The 17,040-nt window shown below is 44.1% G+C and overlaps 1 protein-coding gene across 1 annotated transcript in view; it reads right to left on the reverse strand.

Moving 5' to 3' along the window:
- PPP2CB (protein phosphatase 2 catalytic subunit beta) overlaps window positions 1-16,605 on the reverse strand; it is a 28,571-nt gene extending 11,966 nt beyond the window's left edge. The window contains exons 1-4 of the mRNA XM_065405617.1: window positions 16,504-16,605; window positions 5,241-5,450; window positions 4,834-5,007; window positions 3,407-3,496 (exon numbers count right to left, since the gene is read on the reverse strand). Of these exons, the coding sequence (XP_065261689.1) occupies window positions 3,407-3,496; window positions 4,834-5,007; window positions 5,241-5,450; window positions 16,504-16,605 (576 nt within the window). The remainder of the gene's footprint in view (window positions 1-3,406; window positions 3,497-4,833; window positions 5,008-5,240; window positions 5,451-16,503) is intronic.
- Between the last annotated feature and the right edge of the window lie 435 nt (window positions 16,606-17,040).

Genomic DNA, 17,040 nt, shown 5'->3' on the forward strand with positions numbered 1-17,040 from the left:
CACATATATATATATATATATACATATATATATACACACACACACACACACACACACACAGTATAAGTTTCAAACAAACAATTTAATACTGATACACAGTGATGATGATTGTGAAGCTTGGTTGAGGTGGAGGAGTCAGAGGGTGGGATATTTCCCAGGGAATGCCTTACCGCTAAATGATGAACTAGCAATTGGCTGAGCCCTCAAGGGTTAACTCACACTCTACAAGGCAGCAGGAATGGAGGGATGGGAGACAGCAACACCGTGAGTGTGAGATGCACATTTCCCCTTTAAGTACGCTTACCCTACTCTTAGGTACACTGCCTTGTTAATTAGATCAGCTTGCTGAGACTGCAGCTGCTGCCAGCAAGCTCCCTCAGCCCTGTCGTGTGTCCCCCCTGCTCTATGGAAGATGGGGTAAGCAGGGTGCAGGAGCAGGGGGACACCCTATCAGCACCCCCCTCTCTCCTCTCTCCCTGCACAGGAAGCAGGAGTCTCGGGGAGCAGCTCCAAGGCAGAGGGCAGGAGCAGCACATGGCAGGAGGGGGAGGGACAGCTGAACTGCCGGCAATTGATAGCCTGCTGGGCAGCTGCTGCACAGAGAACTCAGGGGAGCGGGGAGCTGATAGGGGGCTGCCGGTCCACCCTGGTTCCAAGCCCCCACCAGCAAGCTGCAATGGGCTGCTCTTCCTGCAAGCCGTGGACAAAGCAGGCAGCTGCCAAACGACATTAGAAGGGAGCATTGCACAACTTTAAACAAGCATGTTCCCTAATTGATCAGCAACATAACCACGAAACAACGTTAACCAGGATGACTTTAAGTGAGGAGTTACTGTACTTGACCACATCATGGGTGAGAAAACAAATTATGAAAATTATATTGATGTAGGCATAAATAACCATAGAATCATAGGGTTAGAAGGAACCACAAGGGTCATCTAGTCTAACCTCCTGCCAAGATGCAGGATTTGTTATGTCTAAAGCATCTAATGATGAGAGAGAGTCTAGTTCCCTCAAACTAATCTCCTGTCCTACTGTAGAGGTTCACATATCTCAGCAGGAGCAACCAGAATTTCATTCCCAAACTGAAGTTATTTTGTCATGTAACTAGTTTATATTAGTTGTGCAATTAGCTGTGCCTACTATTTCAGTCAGTTAACTAGTCCATGCATTAGTCAGTGTATTTTGCTGACAAGAGAGCAAGTGTGTATGTACAGCACTAGCCAGGAAATTTCATTCCTGACTAGACAGATACCCCTGACAGAGTTTGGCCTCATCACACTTGCTGAAGCTCAGAAAGTTGTGAAAAAGTATTAGAGTACAAGCTGCGAGGCAGATCCATGCCCTTCTGGCTAGTGAAAGCCAGCAGGGAACTATGCCCACTACTAAAAGTTAAAGAAGGAAAAGAAGTCAAAGAAGGAAAGCTGCCAGGCTCCTTGAAAAACAGAGTAGACTACCCAATCCCCCTGAATTCAACAGTAGAAACTGAAAACATCAATTACTGTCCCATCTCCAGCCTTGCACTGCTGGCAAAACAATTAAGCAGAAACCACCAAATGCCAACATCTGATGTCACCCAACATCCTGCACGTCTCAGCTACAATTCAGACAAGGGCAGAGCACAAATATATCCCTTGAATCACCAATAGATGACCTCTTTTTGGCAACTACAAGCAGGATGAAAAGGTTGTGAAAACCAAGTTGACAAGTGGAAAAAGGGCAGAGCTCTGGTGCAGAGTCCACCTGGCTACTTAGGGTACATCTACACTGGAATAAAAGACCTGTGGCATGGCTGTGGCTGGTCTGGGTCAGCTGAGGTGTAAAATTGCTGTAGTTGTTCAGGATCTGAAGTTGGGGATTGGTCCTGCTTTGAGCAGGGGGTTGGACTAGATGACCTCCTGAGGTCCCTTCCAACCCTGATATTCTAGGATTCTATGATCTGGGACCCCACAAGGTGGGAGGGTCCTAGAGCCTGGGCTGGAGCCCAGGCCTGAATGTCTACACTGCGATTTTACAGCCCAAAAGCCCAGGCCAAAGACAGCTAACCCAAGCCAGCCGTGAACATGGTGTGGGTCTTTGATTCCAGTGTAGACAAACCCTTAGAGGATGCAGGAGAAAAACAGAGTGGCTTCTACCTTGGAGCTGGCCCAGCTCTTCAATTGTCTCTAATCTGCCTGAGCCAGGCTCCAGCTACTCTGCAGCAAAATGGACCTAAATTCTCCAGACACTCCATAGAGGTTTTTACTGAATTAAATATGAAAAATCAGTCAGTGACCCCTGCTATTTAATCTGATGTTCAATTTTATGTTCTCGTATTTTCAGTTTTCAATATGCTGCAGATTTTTGTACTGACAATGCCTAATCGCATTGTAGACGTTGCTAGGGAAACGAGAGGTTTTGGAACGCTGGGAATTGTAGCATCAGCAAGATGTACAAGCATATTAGCTAGATATTTCTGTTAAATTGATCGATGGTTAAATGCAAAATTTAACTCACTTCCCCTTGCTTTCCAAGTCAACAAGTCTAAAGTGTATGGGGCAGTTCCCAGTTTACCTTTCCAGGTGTAGTCTGCCTGATTCTTCGCTGCATTGTTTTACATGGATTACATTTTTAAGCATATCTTTGCTACCATAAGAGCTAGGATACATATATTTGTTTTTCTGTGAAAACTCAGATACCAGACAACAATTTTATGTCAAGACCCAAGTTCCACAGAAAAGCCAAACAGCCATGAAATCTCAGAATATCTGAGTCCTTTGACTAAGTAGTGGGTATTCTATTTGGAGCTTCCCATTCCTCCTGGGAGAGATGTATGCTTCACTTTTTCCCTCAGATGGATGCTAGAAGAGACTTTGCTATTCTTCACACTTCACTCTCTTGATTGGTTTCTATTCCTCAGTCTATTTTGCATGCACTCTCTCCTCTCCTGTTTGGTTTGTCTTTCCTGCTCCCCACAGAATTATGTCCTTGCTGCAAAGTAAAGTTGACCAAATTCTTGTAAATTGCACTCCACTACAGGTAACCTATTTACCAGGGCAACTTGAGCAGAAGTGGCATTTATTCACATGGTAAGTGTGAACTTGTCTAACACGAGATGTGCAAACCAGTACACGCACTTCCCTATCCAAATATTTCATCAATTTTGGGGCTGATGAGGTGGTACTCAAAGTCAGAGAAGATAAGAGTGTGGGAAATACTACTACCTCTTCCTTTGCCAATTCTGCTGTCATAACATGCTGGTTTGGTTTATTTTATTTATTTAAAACTACAATATTTGTCTGTTACAATCTACTGTATCACTATGTACCTCACTTTAGAATATCGGATTTCAAAATGGAGGATAAATGTGCATATAAAAATACCCAAACGGATTTGTAAAATCACAGCGCATTTCCTTTCAGGTTACCTCATGTGGAACTTCCTGTAGACGATCCAGAGCTCTGATATGATCCAGTGTATCTATAGATGGAGAGAGACCCCCATGGAGACAGAATATCTGTCCAGGAACAAAAAAATAATATTGATTCTGACCAAGAAAAGACCTCCTTTTTAAAAGTAAAATTAACTAGCTTATGCTTCATAGCATTCTAAACCTCATGGCACGGATCACAGTTCTCACACTCAAAAATTAATTCCACCAAAAGAAAACACAGAATTCTGTAATTGGTGAAGACCACCAAAGAAAGAGTATCCTTATACCTGTAAGGTAATATTTCTTCACTTTTGTTTTAGAAATACTTTGACTCCCACAGCACTTAACACATAGGGTACCTGCACGTGAATCAGGAGGGGACTCCTGCCTACTGAGGTGGCATGTTAGGGAAGAAAAGTAAAATCCTGCACTAGTTAGGACAGCAGGACCCAAGATGGGATGGAAAGAGCAGCCCTTCCTCCCCGGGCTCTATCACACACTAACCAACCTGGTTGCAACTTCTCAATCATCTTCTCCTCCTACTCTCACCTACCACTCAGTTCTGGTACAGTACATGTGGACCTTCAAAGCAGCACAAACAGTTTCCACACCTCTGAAGCTGCCTTTCAGAGTGCCGTAAAGGCAGCTTGGAAAAGGAAGCACTCACACCAGTGTCCGATTCAATTCAGCAGAAGTCCCCACAACTCCCCATTTGAACCAGCCTGGGTTTATTTTGGTCATGACTCCAATCCAAACCTAGGTGGGTTGCAGCCAGAAATCACCAGGTTCTGGGTAAAAGTCAGACTCAGTGCCACGATTAATTTTTCAAGTCATCCTGGAAGCTGTTGTGCATGATATCTGCTATTCACCACAACCAGAACTATTCTTATGACATCTTTCACAATGAATTCGTTATTATAAATGGCATGTAGCAAATCAAGGCCAGGAACAAAATAATACTCTAACTTGTAAATAGAATGGAAAACAAACTGCTTAAAAAAGTTGTATAGGTATAAGAGCTAGAAGTACACCTCTACCCCGATAGAACGCAAATTCTGATATAACACAGTAAAGCAGTGCTCTGGGGGGGGCGAGGCTGCGCACTCCGGCGGATCAAAGCAAGTTCGATATAACGCGGTTTCAACTATAACGCGGTAAGACTTTTTGGCTTCCGAGGACAGCGTTATATCGAGGTAGAGGTGTACAATAAAGACAGGCCTCAGTGAATAAACGACTGAGCTGATTCTCACTAATGTTAGAAACATGTGTTATACTCGAAACATGACACAAGCAGAGCTCCGAAAAGGAGTTTGAGGCCATCTATTCTTAGGAGGTCAGACTAGATAAGTGAAGTACTCCCATCTGACCTTAAAATCTACGAGTAAGATCTATTATCCCCTGTAGAATATACAAAAGCTTACCTGGCCATCTACTAGAGCTGTAAGTGGAAGATAATCAAACAGATCTGTGAAATACTTCCAAACATTGGCATTTCCATACTTTCGTAGACACTCATCATAAAAGCCATACACTTGTGTAATTTGTCTGCTCTCATGATTTCCTCTCAGTATTGTAATGCGTTCTGGATAACGCACCTAGCAATGGAAAGAGAACCATCATTTATAACATCAAACAATAGATTTCTGATTAGTGTTAACTGCATGCCATTTTGATCATGTAAAAAATATTAAGCTTCTTGTCAAACATTTTAACAAAGTGAAATCTTCTAGTCTGCAAATTACATTTCAGCTCATTCCTCCAGCCCCCAATTTGTTTCAGAACTCTTGCAATGTGAGGGGTTTTATACTTTCTTAAAATAAAAGTGTACCTTTAGTGCTACAAGAAGAGTCACTGTTTCCACCGAGTAATAGCCTCTATCCACATAGTCTCCCATGAACAGGTAGTTTGTGTCTGGCGATTTCCCACCAATTCTGAAGAGTTCCATAAGATCATGGAATTGACCATGGACATCCCCACACACTGTAACAGGGCAACGCACCTCCTGCACATTTGATTCTTTTGTAAGTATTTCTTTAGCCTAATAGAAGATAGAGATAACATTTAGGACAAGAGGTAAGGTAAACCATATTTTGTAAACAGATTCAGTAAGTTGTTTCAGTGCCTACACGTTACAATCCCAATTTCCTTATAGGTTTTGAGATACAGGGAAAAGCCAGGTTGTGATATAAGCAGAGCCGTAATTGCTGTGGGGAGATCTGGCCAACCTTGTATACGTTGGAGGTCAAATTGTTGGGATTGTATTGCACTGTCAATGTTTTGAACACATTAGTTTTCTACAAAAGGAAATATGCACACAATGCAAAAAAAAGTGTTGACAGGATACTCATAGGTTCACAGATTTTCAGACCAGAAAGGACAATCATCATCTAGCCTGACTTACTATATAACTTAGGCTAGAAAAAACAGCCAATCATGATTTAAACATTTCAAGTGATTCAGAATCTACCACATCCCCAAGTATGTTGTTTTCTAGTGGTTAACTGCTTACTGTTACCTCACTTCCAATTTGAATTTTTCTAGCTTCAATTTAAAGCCACAGGATTTTGTTATACCTTCTTCTGCTAGATTAATCAGCCCTCTGCTATCGCATAGCTTTCCCACACAACAGCTAGTTGTAGATCATGATCAAGTCACCTCTTAACAGTCTCTTAGAAAAGCTAAAAAGAGTGAGTTCTTTAAGTCTCACTGTAAGGCAGGCTTTCCAAATCTCAAATTGTTCTTGTGGCTCTGAATCCTCTCTAATTTGTCAATATTCTTTTTGAAAAGCAGATACCAGAACAGAAAACAATATTCCAGTACATTTCGGAAGTGCTGAACACAGCAGCAAACGTCTCCCTATTTAAGTCCAATTGATTTTGAAAGGACTAATGGTTCTTAAAAAAATATCCTTTATCTATGCATCTTGATGGCAGATTACCCCTGTCAATTGAATTACACCAGAATGCACTAACATTCCAAAACATATATAAGTATGTTCAAAAAAAGTTTAGGTTGCAGTCATGCATTCCAAAGTTACAAAACACAAGATTTATGGTTGCCCATGCAATCTTAATTCTGTCCCCTTGTGTATCCAACCTGTGCACTGAATGAGGTAAGAGTCTTCTCGGGGGAACTATATGATTGAAGACTATAATACAGTAGTCTTTAATCCTATACTACCACAATGAAAAGTTACTTCAGTTGCAAAATCAAGCACTTTTACAGTTGCCTGCAAAACTGTAATTTGGTCCCTTTGTGTATATTCATTGTGCTGGAAGGACTTTGGGGTGAGTGTTACTCCATAAAACAAAAAAATCTAGTTAAACAAATCTAGGTTCTAAAATGTGTGTTATGATTTTGTATGTAACCATTTGTTTCCAATGCTTCTACTTGCCACCTTTTGAATCTCTTATCTTCCTTCAAAAAACTTTTGCTTATTTTCACTAAAAAGATATTTAAATCCAGTAGTGTGTTAAATGGAGCCATGCTCGGAAGTCACACTGGTAAGCTGATGTGCACTGTTCTTTTAGAAAGAGCACACCCATGACTGCTGAAAGTGCCCAGGGACCAAAGGCTGCACACTTGAGGGAGATGCTTGGCAGACTTGGGGTCAGAGCATACCTATCGCTAACTTGCAGAGGGATAGCAAAGCCTGCACAGGCCTAGAGGGGAGAGCTTGTGTTACCCCTGGCTAGTGGAGCTGGGGAGCTGACCCACAGCAAGCACAGAGGAAAGTCCTCACATTCCTGGGTGGCAGCAATTAAGGAAAAGGTGGGCTAGGTCCAGGAGGTGGCGTTCTCTTCCTCCCCTCCTCCAGCAGATGCACGGCTAACCCATGTGGTGTTGGAGGTCACTAGAATACTGGGGCCATGCACTGGGTCTGGTGGGAGGGTGGAGACAGGAAGGACTCCAGTTACTTCAGCAACTCCCAGGCATTACTAGTGCTGTGGGTGCTGCTGCTTTAGTAACTGCATGGGCCTAGCTCTTGATTGATTTAATTTTACGTTATTTTAGCAGACATTTTCCTGAGGAGTGCAAGTGAGGGAAGGGAAACAGTAATTTAACAGTTTAACTGAGCTAAACGCAAATGTTCTTAGGAAGCTAGAAACGTAAGGGGTAGCTGTGGATAAAGAGAGCTAAGAGTAAACAACAATATTTCTCTCACCAACCCTGTCAGCAGGTCCACTCCCCAAAATTTTTTAAAGCGCAACTAGCACCCCCATCCGATTAACCCACAGTTGACAGATCTAGTGTTATAGACCAGAAACCGGCTAAGACACAGGAAGGAGCAGGAACAGTCAATTTTCATCTTAGCAAAAGGTTAACAGTCGAGTGCCTCAATGTTCCAGTCTAAGTTGAGTGTTAAATATCAGGAAAGGGAGGTGAACAGCGAAATAACTCTGTATTCTGCAAATTTTGCTAACATTAGTCAAGTGCAGAGGACTAGGAGGAACTTCAGAGATGTAATTAAGCTACGTGATGGGCAACACGATAGCACATGAAGTTCAGTGTCGATAAATGTAAAGTAATGCACCTTGGAGGGAAAATTTCAACTGCTCAGACCCTCACATGGTTCTAAACTACACTTCTTCCCCGATAGAATGCGACGTGATATAACACGGATTTGGATATAACGCGGTAAAGCAGTGCTCCGGGGGGGCAGGGCTGCACGCTCCGGCGGATCAAAGCAAATTCGATATAACGCGGTTTCACCTATAACGCGGTAAGATTTTTTGGCTCCCGAGGACAGCGTTATATCGGGGTAGAGGTGTATATGAACTCACGAAAGGGACCTGCACAACACTAAACAGCTCATTCAAGACCTCTGCTCAATATGCAGCTGCCATCTATCCTATTCTGTTACTGAAAAAGGGACCAAAAAAAGGCTAACACTGGGAGCTAAATTTCTTAAAAGGTACCATTTACTTAAAATTAGAATTCTTGAGCCAATGAACATATTTATTTGTAGATTCTTAGGAAATTTTTACTCAAAAAAGTATAGTAATTCTGGCACGGTACGCTGTATTTTTCAGACATAAAATGTTGAATCCCTGCTTTAAGTGCAAAACTCATCCTCAACTATGGAGACATAACTGAAGGCTCCATGAAAAACAGGTCTACAAATGTTTGGTGTCTTCCAGGGGGAGGAGAAGGGGGAAATCTCTTGATGAGCTACATTAGCTGAGCCCAAACAAATGTTTGCCAGGGATGCTATCCAACAAACATCCTTAGCAAATGGACAGGCTCAATATTCTTCATCCAACCCTTCCTCTGTTTCCATTTTAATCTTCCCCACACATTTGTAAGCTTTTGTACTGATCTAAACCACAAGCTTATCTCCAGTTCATCCTCTGTTTGGCTATAACTGTACTTGTCAAGTTTCAGAAAAAACTTTCCCCATTTATTATTCTAGGTCCTATTTCTTGTTCCAAATTTGAGGGCTACTTTTTATATATTTTGGGGGTGGAGACGGGAGAGTAGCTTAGTCCTACTCAATAAAAAAAATAATCCTGTTTTCTCTAGGATCCTAAACTAATTCATAATCACAATGCTCTTGTAAATAAGAACTTCCTCCTGCTGGTCCTACAGAGCTGAATCAATGACAAAGTGAGGCATTTATAGGTAAGCGTGACATTTAATATAGCTCTTGATCTGAATGTCATACAGTAGACACTGTTGTACCACATCCACGATCCTGCATTTTACCCAGGCAACACAATGTGTAAGTCATGTTTGCTTATCCTTACAGCGCATTTTCTAAGAAAGTCCAGGCAGCTCTAACCTAATTATTTATACCGTACTCTTCACAGCAGCATCTGAACTATTCTACATACCTTTAGCTGCTTTTGGCTCAGAAGACTGTTTTCAAGACATTCCTCCTAGAAATCTAGCATTCTGGGATTTTTAAGTCCCAGAATCCATTCGTCACACTGGGCCTGTGAACACTTACATATGCAGACTTGTCCTACAATTCAGCGTTTGCTGCTTTGGCATTGTAACTTCCACATTCAATTGCATGGAAAGGGAGCAGAATACAGTCTCAGGTGGGACATGAAGAGGCGGCTCCACACATGAAGAGGTTTCATGTCCCTCTATCACCAAATTGAGCTACAAGAGAGAGAAAACTCTGGGACCGCCCCAGCTCTAGCCATTAGCTGTATAATGTTATGGGGCAGGAGGAGGCTGAGAAGCCTTCATACGATTAAATGTACTTCGGAATCGCTGGAACTGACATTCCAGTGCCAGGCTCACCATTTTCCACTTATTTTATGGACAAGAGAATTGCCATAGTGGTGCAGAGGCTGGAATGCAATACAGACCAGTGTTTTCTGTATGGAGTGTACAACATACGGAAGTCCATGATAGATATCATGAGTCGACAGGGTATGCAGTAACAGCTAGTTTTACAGACCCAAGTGAGAACTACTGCAGAAATCCCTGAGATAAAGGGGCATGAAGAGTGTAAGGCTTCAACAACCATTCTAGTGTTCTCAAACAGACTTCATTCTTTTCCTCAATCAAGTCAGAGTTCTACCACTGAAAAATCAAGTCATACTCTGGGACCACACAGGTCATTGTCAATCACATGGGCAATTTGGTTGATGTCACCTATTCTGGTCTTTAAAGGTTAGTGATGCCAGTGTATAAAAGTGGAACTATGATGACACAAATATAGCATTTGACTTAACTGCAAAATTACTGAAGATAGGCAATAAGAGAGCAAAGCTATGAGATCAAATATTTGTTTAAAGTTATACCAATTTTTAAACTTGTTATGTAAAGCCTCCGCTCAAATGCGATTGTAAGATCTGTAACTTGTATCATTAAGTTTTGCCACCTTTTTGCAGACTTTGTAACTTCAGTGATTGTTAGCATAGCCTTTGAAGTTTTGTAACCTTTACAAGCTCTGTAAACTTTTCAAGTTACCACTTGTATGAACTTCCAAGCTTTGTAATATATCCCATCCCTCAGAGAGAGAGAGTGAAGGAGGGAGTGTGAACAAGGGAGTGTATGTGGGACTGGGCGGAGAGGAACTGCAAGGAGAAGAGAGCCTGGAGACAGGAGACAGGTATGCCTGATGTAATCTGCCCTGAGAAGGCAATCACGGAGTGCTGTAAAGAAAAGATGTATGAAAGGAACAGGGACCGGGAATACTTCTTGGTGACGTACACTGAGTTTTTCTTCTGTGTCCATGACAGGAGCGCCCAGTTCCAAAGTAAAAGGAAGCAGCCATGCACACAAGCGGCTGCTCCTTGACCTGCTCAGCAGCCTGGATTCGTGACCGCAGGCAGACACACCAGATCTACCACGCTTCGGCTTCTCGGCCTCCATGCGGTCTCCGGTAACTCTCCGCCTGTGTAAGTGTGTGGGTGCATGAGGGTATGAATGCGGTGAATGTGTGCTTGTATGAATAAGCTCCATCTCTTTTCTATCTGACCTAACAGCGGCATTGTAATAAAACTAATACAAGTGTGACCCTGGGTTGGTTTTTAGGGGAACAGAGGTAACAAAACTGACTACATTTCAAGAAGTAGCTTTACGCACTACAACTGCCCCCAAGCCTTCTCGCTAGTTATATTGGGGTATTTTCTTGTTTCAAACATGAATCACATAAAGGAGAAACTAAGTATAGTCAGTCTGAATGATCCCATGTGTAGTCAAAATTAAAACTGAAAAAAAGAAAGATTCACTCATGTATCCCGAGAAAGGTCCCTGAAGAGAGATGGGTGGTAGGCAAGGACTGGAACTGAACAGAACAGCCCAGGGGTTCTCAAACTGGGGGTCGGGACCCCTCGGGGGGGCCATTTATATTTATATATATATATAAATTACTTTGTATATTTATTTGTTAAATATACAAAGTGGTATATTTAACACCACTTTGCCTCCAGCATTTATAATGGTGTTAAATATATAAAAAAGTGTTTTTAATTTATAAGGGGGGGGGGTTGCACTCAGAGACTTGCTATGTGAAAGGGGTCACCAGTAAAAAAAATTTGAGAGCCACTGGAATAGCCTATGACAGTCTGTAGGACCCACCAGTCTAATGCAATTCCAGCCCATGCTTGTGAGAAGGCAAGTGGGGAAAAGGAGAGTGTCAGATTATGTTGACAGGATTGGTGAGGCACTGAATCAGTAGAAGAGAAAAAAATTCATCTGCAGGAAAAGCATGGTTTCTTTTTGGAAGGATCCAAGGACCTCTGATGCTGGTAGAGAGGTCAATTGTCTGCAATGATCTTGCAACACTGTATTATTTGTTTAATTAGCTGGAGCTTACAGACCCAAGGTGCACCAGCTAGCACTAGAATCCCTGAAGGTATGGAGTGCCTTGTCCATTTTCAGGCTGAAGAGCTCAGATCCTGCAAACAGTATCCTTAATGGCCATTTGGATCCTGCTTTGATATACCCAACTATTGTAACCAGGATGCTCTGTGCACTGTGATGGCTGTGGCCACCAATCAGAGGCATCTAGGTCTACCTGAAGAGATGTCTTCACCACCAGTAGTCCATCTGTCATGATGTCTCTAAGCTCCACTCTATCCTCTTGTGGGATCTTCTTGAGAAAAGGTGTTATCCTATCCCATGAAAGGAAATCATTTCACCAAAAGAGCTTAGAATTTGGTGATACACATTTGGAGAGTTGCAGAATAAGCTTTTCTGCCTAACAAATCAGCCTGTTTGTCCACTCTCCTCCTTTTACACACACAGCCTTTGGAGGTCCCATTTACATAGATTTCTCCTGTACCACATGGCCAACTAGAGCAAATTGTGTTGGTAAGATCAGAAGTACCCAAAGCCCTTATGTGGGACATGGTTCTTATCTTCTCTCCTGTATGTTAGGGGGAAAGAGGCTAGAGTGAGTCACGGATCTTTTGCTGGTTTGAAGACCTCTTCATGGAGGGGCACTGCCACCCTGCTTGTGTTGAAAAGTTTGTGCCTTCTGTGCCAATAACAGTTCTACATTTAACATGTTAGCTGTTCTCTGCAGAAAGTCTTGGTATGTTCTAAAGTAATCACACAGGGAGACTGGATTATAGTGTAACTGCTTCATCTGGTGATGAGGGGCAAGTAGACCAGTTGCAGGTTCTGGATTATCAGTGCAGTTATCTTGGGGATCCTCAAAATTTTCCTCCACCTCCTGTGTTTCAACACTTCTAGCCAGTTTTGACTTGCCTGGAAAAGTGACCTATGAGGGGAGTTGCCTCTGGGAGGTTGAGCAGGGAGAATCCACATTGTCCAGTACAGTCAGTGTATTCCATAAGGATACAGCTAAGGAGGTGCAGGAACCAAGGGAGAGGAGTGAGGGCGCAAAGGAGATATTGTGTGCATCTGAGGTACTCAGATTTATTTTAGAGGAGGACCCCCAATGTGACCCTTGGATCAATCCCCGATGATCACAAAGACAATACTGAATCCTTCTGTTCCAGAGAAGGTTGAGAGGGTCAGGGTTCTGGGGAGGACTTAAAACTCGGCTCTGAGAAAGTAGGAGAAGGAAGAGAAGTATATTGGATCAAAAAGGGTACTGATCGCCTACGTGCCAGGGTATCTGGCAGACATTGGAACAATGGTGCAGTATCATACTGGGGAGGCAACTGGTGTTAAGGAGGTGTTTCAGTACCCTTCCATCAGAACCCACACTAAGTCCAACACAAGGGACTCCAACCTTGGTGTCACCAGAATATCCCCTTACACTATCATTGGTACCATCAGTGCTGATACCCATGCTAGTATCGACGCTGTGGACACCAGCTCAAGGCTCCAATACATCTCAGGAATTGCTGCCAAGGTCAACTGAGTGGTCCAATCTGAAAAGGACCAATATACTGAACAACAACTGGGGTTGTGGATTTTCCCCAGACAGAACACACATCAGGTTTGGCTGTCATGGACATGACACCACCACATACTAGCAGGGATGGAAGCCTGAGGCTTTTGATTCCTCTTGAGGAGTGAAAGGTACCTCAGCACTGACTGGCTGGTAATAACCAAAAAAGGCTGCCACTTGTTATCTAAACTTACTAAGAAACTGGGTTAAGAACTAGAGGAGAATTTAAATTTGCTTTGTGAAGTCAAGGAGCTATAGAGAGCAGAACAGATAGCACAAAGTTTCCACTTACTGCCTTGGATAAGGGATCTCACAAGACTGGGTGACAAAATGGCAGCTTAAATTCAGTGTTGATAAATGCAAAGTAATGCACATTGGAAAACATAATCCCAACTATACATATAACATGATGGGGTCTAAATTAGCTGTTACCACTCAAGAAAAAAATCTTGGAGTCGTGGGTAGTTCTCTGAAAATATCCAATCAATGTGCTGCAGCAGTCAAAAAAAGCTAACAATGCTGGGAATCACTAGGAAAGGGATAGATAACTAGATAGAAAATATCATATTGCCTCTATATAAATCCATGGTACACCCACATCTTGAATGCTGCATGCAGATGTGGTCACCCCATTTAAAAAAAAAAAAAAAGATATATTAGAATTAGAAAAGGTAGAGAAAAGGGCAACAAAAATGATTAGTGGTATGGAACAGCTTCTGTATGAGGAGAGATTAATAAGACTGACTTTTCAGCTTGGAAAAGAGACAACTAAGAGGGGATATGATTGAGGTGTATAAAATCATCATTGGTGTAGAGAAAGTAAATATGGAAGTGCTATTTACTCCTTCTCATAACACAGGAACTAGGGGTCACCAAATGAAATTAATAGGCAGCAGGTTTAAAACAAACAAAAGGAAGTATTTCTTCACACAACGCACTCAACCTGTGGAATTCTTTGCCAGAGGATGTTGTGAAGCCCAAGACTATAACAGGGTTCAAAAAAGAACTAGGTAAGTTCCTGGAGAGTAGGTCCATCAATGGCTATTAGCCAGGATGGGCAGGAATGGTGTCCCTAGCCTCTGTTTGCCAGAAGCTGGGAACAAACGACAGGGAATGGATCACTTAATGATTACCTGTTCTGTTCATTCCCTCTGAAGCACCTGGCATTGGCCACTGTCGGAAGACAGGATACTGGGCTAGATGGACCTTTGGTCTGACCCAGTATGGCCATTCTTATGTACCAAGAAACCAAGAGGCATTGGGGTCATGCTGCCCTTTATGCCATTAAATGCAAGAACATGAAGGTACAGACACTGCTGACTCAAAAGGTTCCAAACCCACATGTGTATTGAGAGTGGTATCCATAGAGATGATTCTCAAAGCAGCAGCTTAGATTCTGCAGAAGCTATGGCAGTGTTTCCCTCCTCCCCCGAATCAGGAAAGCTTCCTAGTTACCAGTGACAAACAGACATGCCTCACTCAGGGGTTTAGCACACTTTCCATGACTAGCACTGAAAACAGTTTTACCATATCTACAGTTGGTTTTATTATTAATTAGTATTTGTATTACAGAGGCCTCCAGGCCTCAACCATGATTAGCACACCTTTGAGATAGGTGGGTGGTTTCCAATTCCTGTTGAAGGTTTGAAAGGGATCACTGGACCTGTGCTTTAATCAGCTACAACTAATTTTCCTGTTGGTACAGTCTACATAGTTTAGCCTGTCAAATTTAAACTATGAAGAAACATAATTTAAGTTCTGTGAAGACAAGGCTCAATATTATTTAGCTGCCATGATTTTAGACATTAGGTGGAGAAGACAGAAATTGATCAACACCCTTAATTGGAGATACAGAAATAGCGCCAAGCACTTCTAAAAGGTAAGTAAGTCGCTAGTAAGATACTGTGTACTTATAACACACACTTCCTTTAACCTTACATCATATATTTTTCTTTGCAGGTATTCCTTTATGTATGATAAATACAGTGCACCTTCTCCAAGATTACAGCATTGTGTGGACAGAATGTATTTTCAGAAAATTTATAAGAGTTAGTTTAAGTTCAAATTAAATAAAACTAGGTCCCTTTAAGAAATTTAGCATGGGTCAATCTTTGTCTGACTAATCAAAATAATGGACTAATAAACTACACAATTTCTGTATAGAAAATTAAAATCTTGTGCACTGGCTATAAAAACATAACAACCACCATACTGGGTCGGACCAACGCTCCATCTAGCCCAGTATCCTGTCTTCTGACAGTGGCCAATGCCAGGTGTCCCAGAGGGAATGAACAGAACAGGTCATCAACAAGTGATCCATCCTGTCGCCCATTCCCAGCTTCTGGCAAACCGGCTAGAGCACCACCCCTGCCCATCCTGGCTTACAGTCATTGATAAACCTGTCCTGCTGCATGAATTTATCTAGTTCTGTATTTGAAGCAGTTAAATGTAATTAAGCTAAATCATTAACAATTTTACCTAGTTGCTAAAATTATACAGACTACTAATCCAGGCAACAGCTACTGTGAGGCAAGAGGTAACTCAGCCAACCACACCACAATCCATTCTCTAGCTAGTGGACATGCATTAATACTACTGGCTGTAATAAGACAGCGGTAGGAAGGGGACTGGACATCTGCTTAGAACGGTCACTGGTAAATTACTTGGCCTATCATTGCTTTTCCGTGGCTACCTGCTTGCCCTGTAAAGTTTCTCATAGCACTGCGGCCTTGGCTCTCCTGTGCGCGGAGACACACCTCCAGAGATGCTGGGATACAGAGACTGGGCCAGCCACCCCCTTCACAAAGCATTGGCAATGTACAGTCAGGGTCCCCAAATACCCTTCACTCTGCCCTGCAGTGATACAGCGAAAGGGGAAAATAGATGTAACCCCCCCCCGAGCTTACCTTGACAGCGAAGCTAATGCGTGCCCACAAACAGCGGCCTCCCAGCTGCATTGGTCGGGACAGGACAGCCCCATCCCAGGCCGGAGTGCGGGTTGTTGGGTGCCTTGGCTAGACAGCCCCGTGCCGCCAAATCCCTGAGCGCGGAGCTTCCTGGGTCCATAACGCTCCGGTCCCGGGATCCCAGCAACACCCCCGGGGTACTGGGGGGGCCGCCCCACCCGTAACTCCACGTTCACTCCCCAGCCCCGCCAGACGCGCGATGCCGCCAGCCAGGCCCCCACGGGGGCTGCTGGACACCCCCCCGCCGAGCGAGCCGGGAGCCTGCGGAGCGCGGCCGGGCCGGGCCCAGGCGGACTCACCTTCTCGCAGAGGCTCCGCACCTGGCTCTCGCTCAGCTGCTTGCACTCGTTGAGCTGCTCGATCCACTGGTCCAGCTCCTTGGAGAAGCCCTTCTCCTCCATGGCGGGGGCGGGGCTCGGCTCGGCGCCGCGCGGCCCAGTCCCGGTCCCGGTCCCGCCAACGGCCACGGGGCAACGGTGGGTGCGCGAGGCCCGCTCCGCTCCCGGCCCTCCCCCGCGCCGCGGAATGGCGATGGCGGCCGCCGGACGCTGCGCCCTCGTGGCCCCGCCCCTTTCCCCGCTCCGCCGCTTCCGGCCCCACCCCCCTCCTACGGTTGTCGCTTCCGGGCGGGGAGGGGGGGCTGGAGCCGGCAAGAGCGCCCCCGCCACAGCGCCGCGTAGAGCCCCTCGCTCGGGTGCCCAGAGAGAGGCCGCGGCCGGCGGGGGGGCTGGAGCCGGGTACGGGGCGGTCAGTGTACTGGGGTGGGTATATGGGGGTACGGAAAAGGGGTCAGTGTACTGGGGTGGGTATTTGGGGGTACGGAAAGGGGCGGTCAG

The sequence above is a fragment of the Emys orbicularis genome, chromosome 5, assembly GCF_028017835.1.
Source record: "Emys orbicularis isolate rEmyOrb1 chromosome 5, rEmyOrb1.hap1, whole genome shotgun sequence".
NCBI lineage: Eukaryota > Metazoa > Chordata > Testudines > Emydidae > Emys > Emys orbicularis.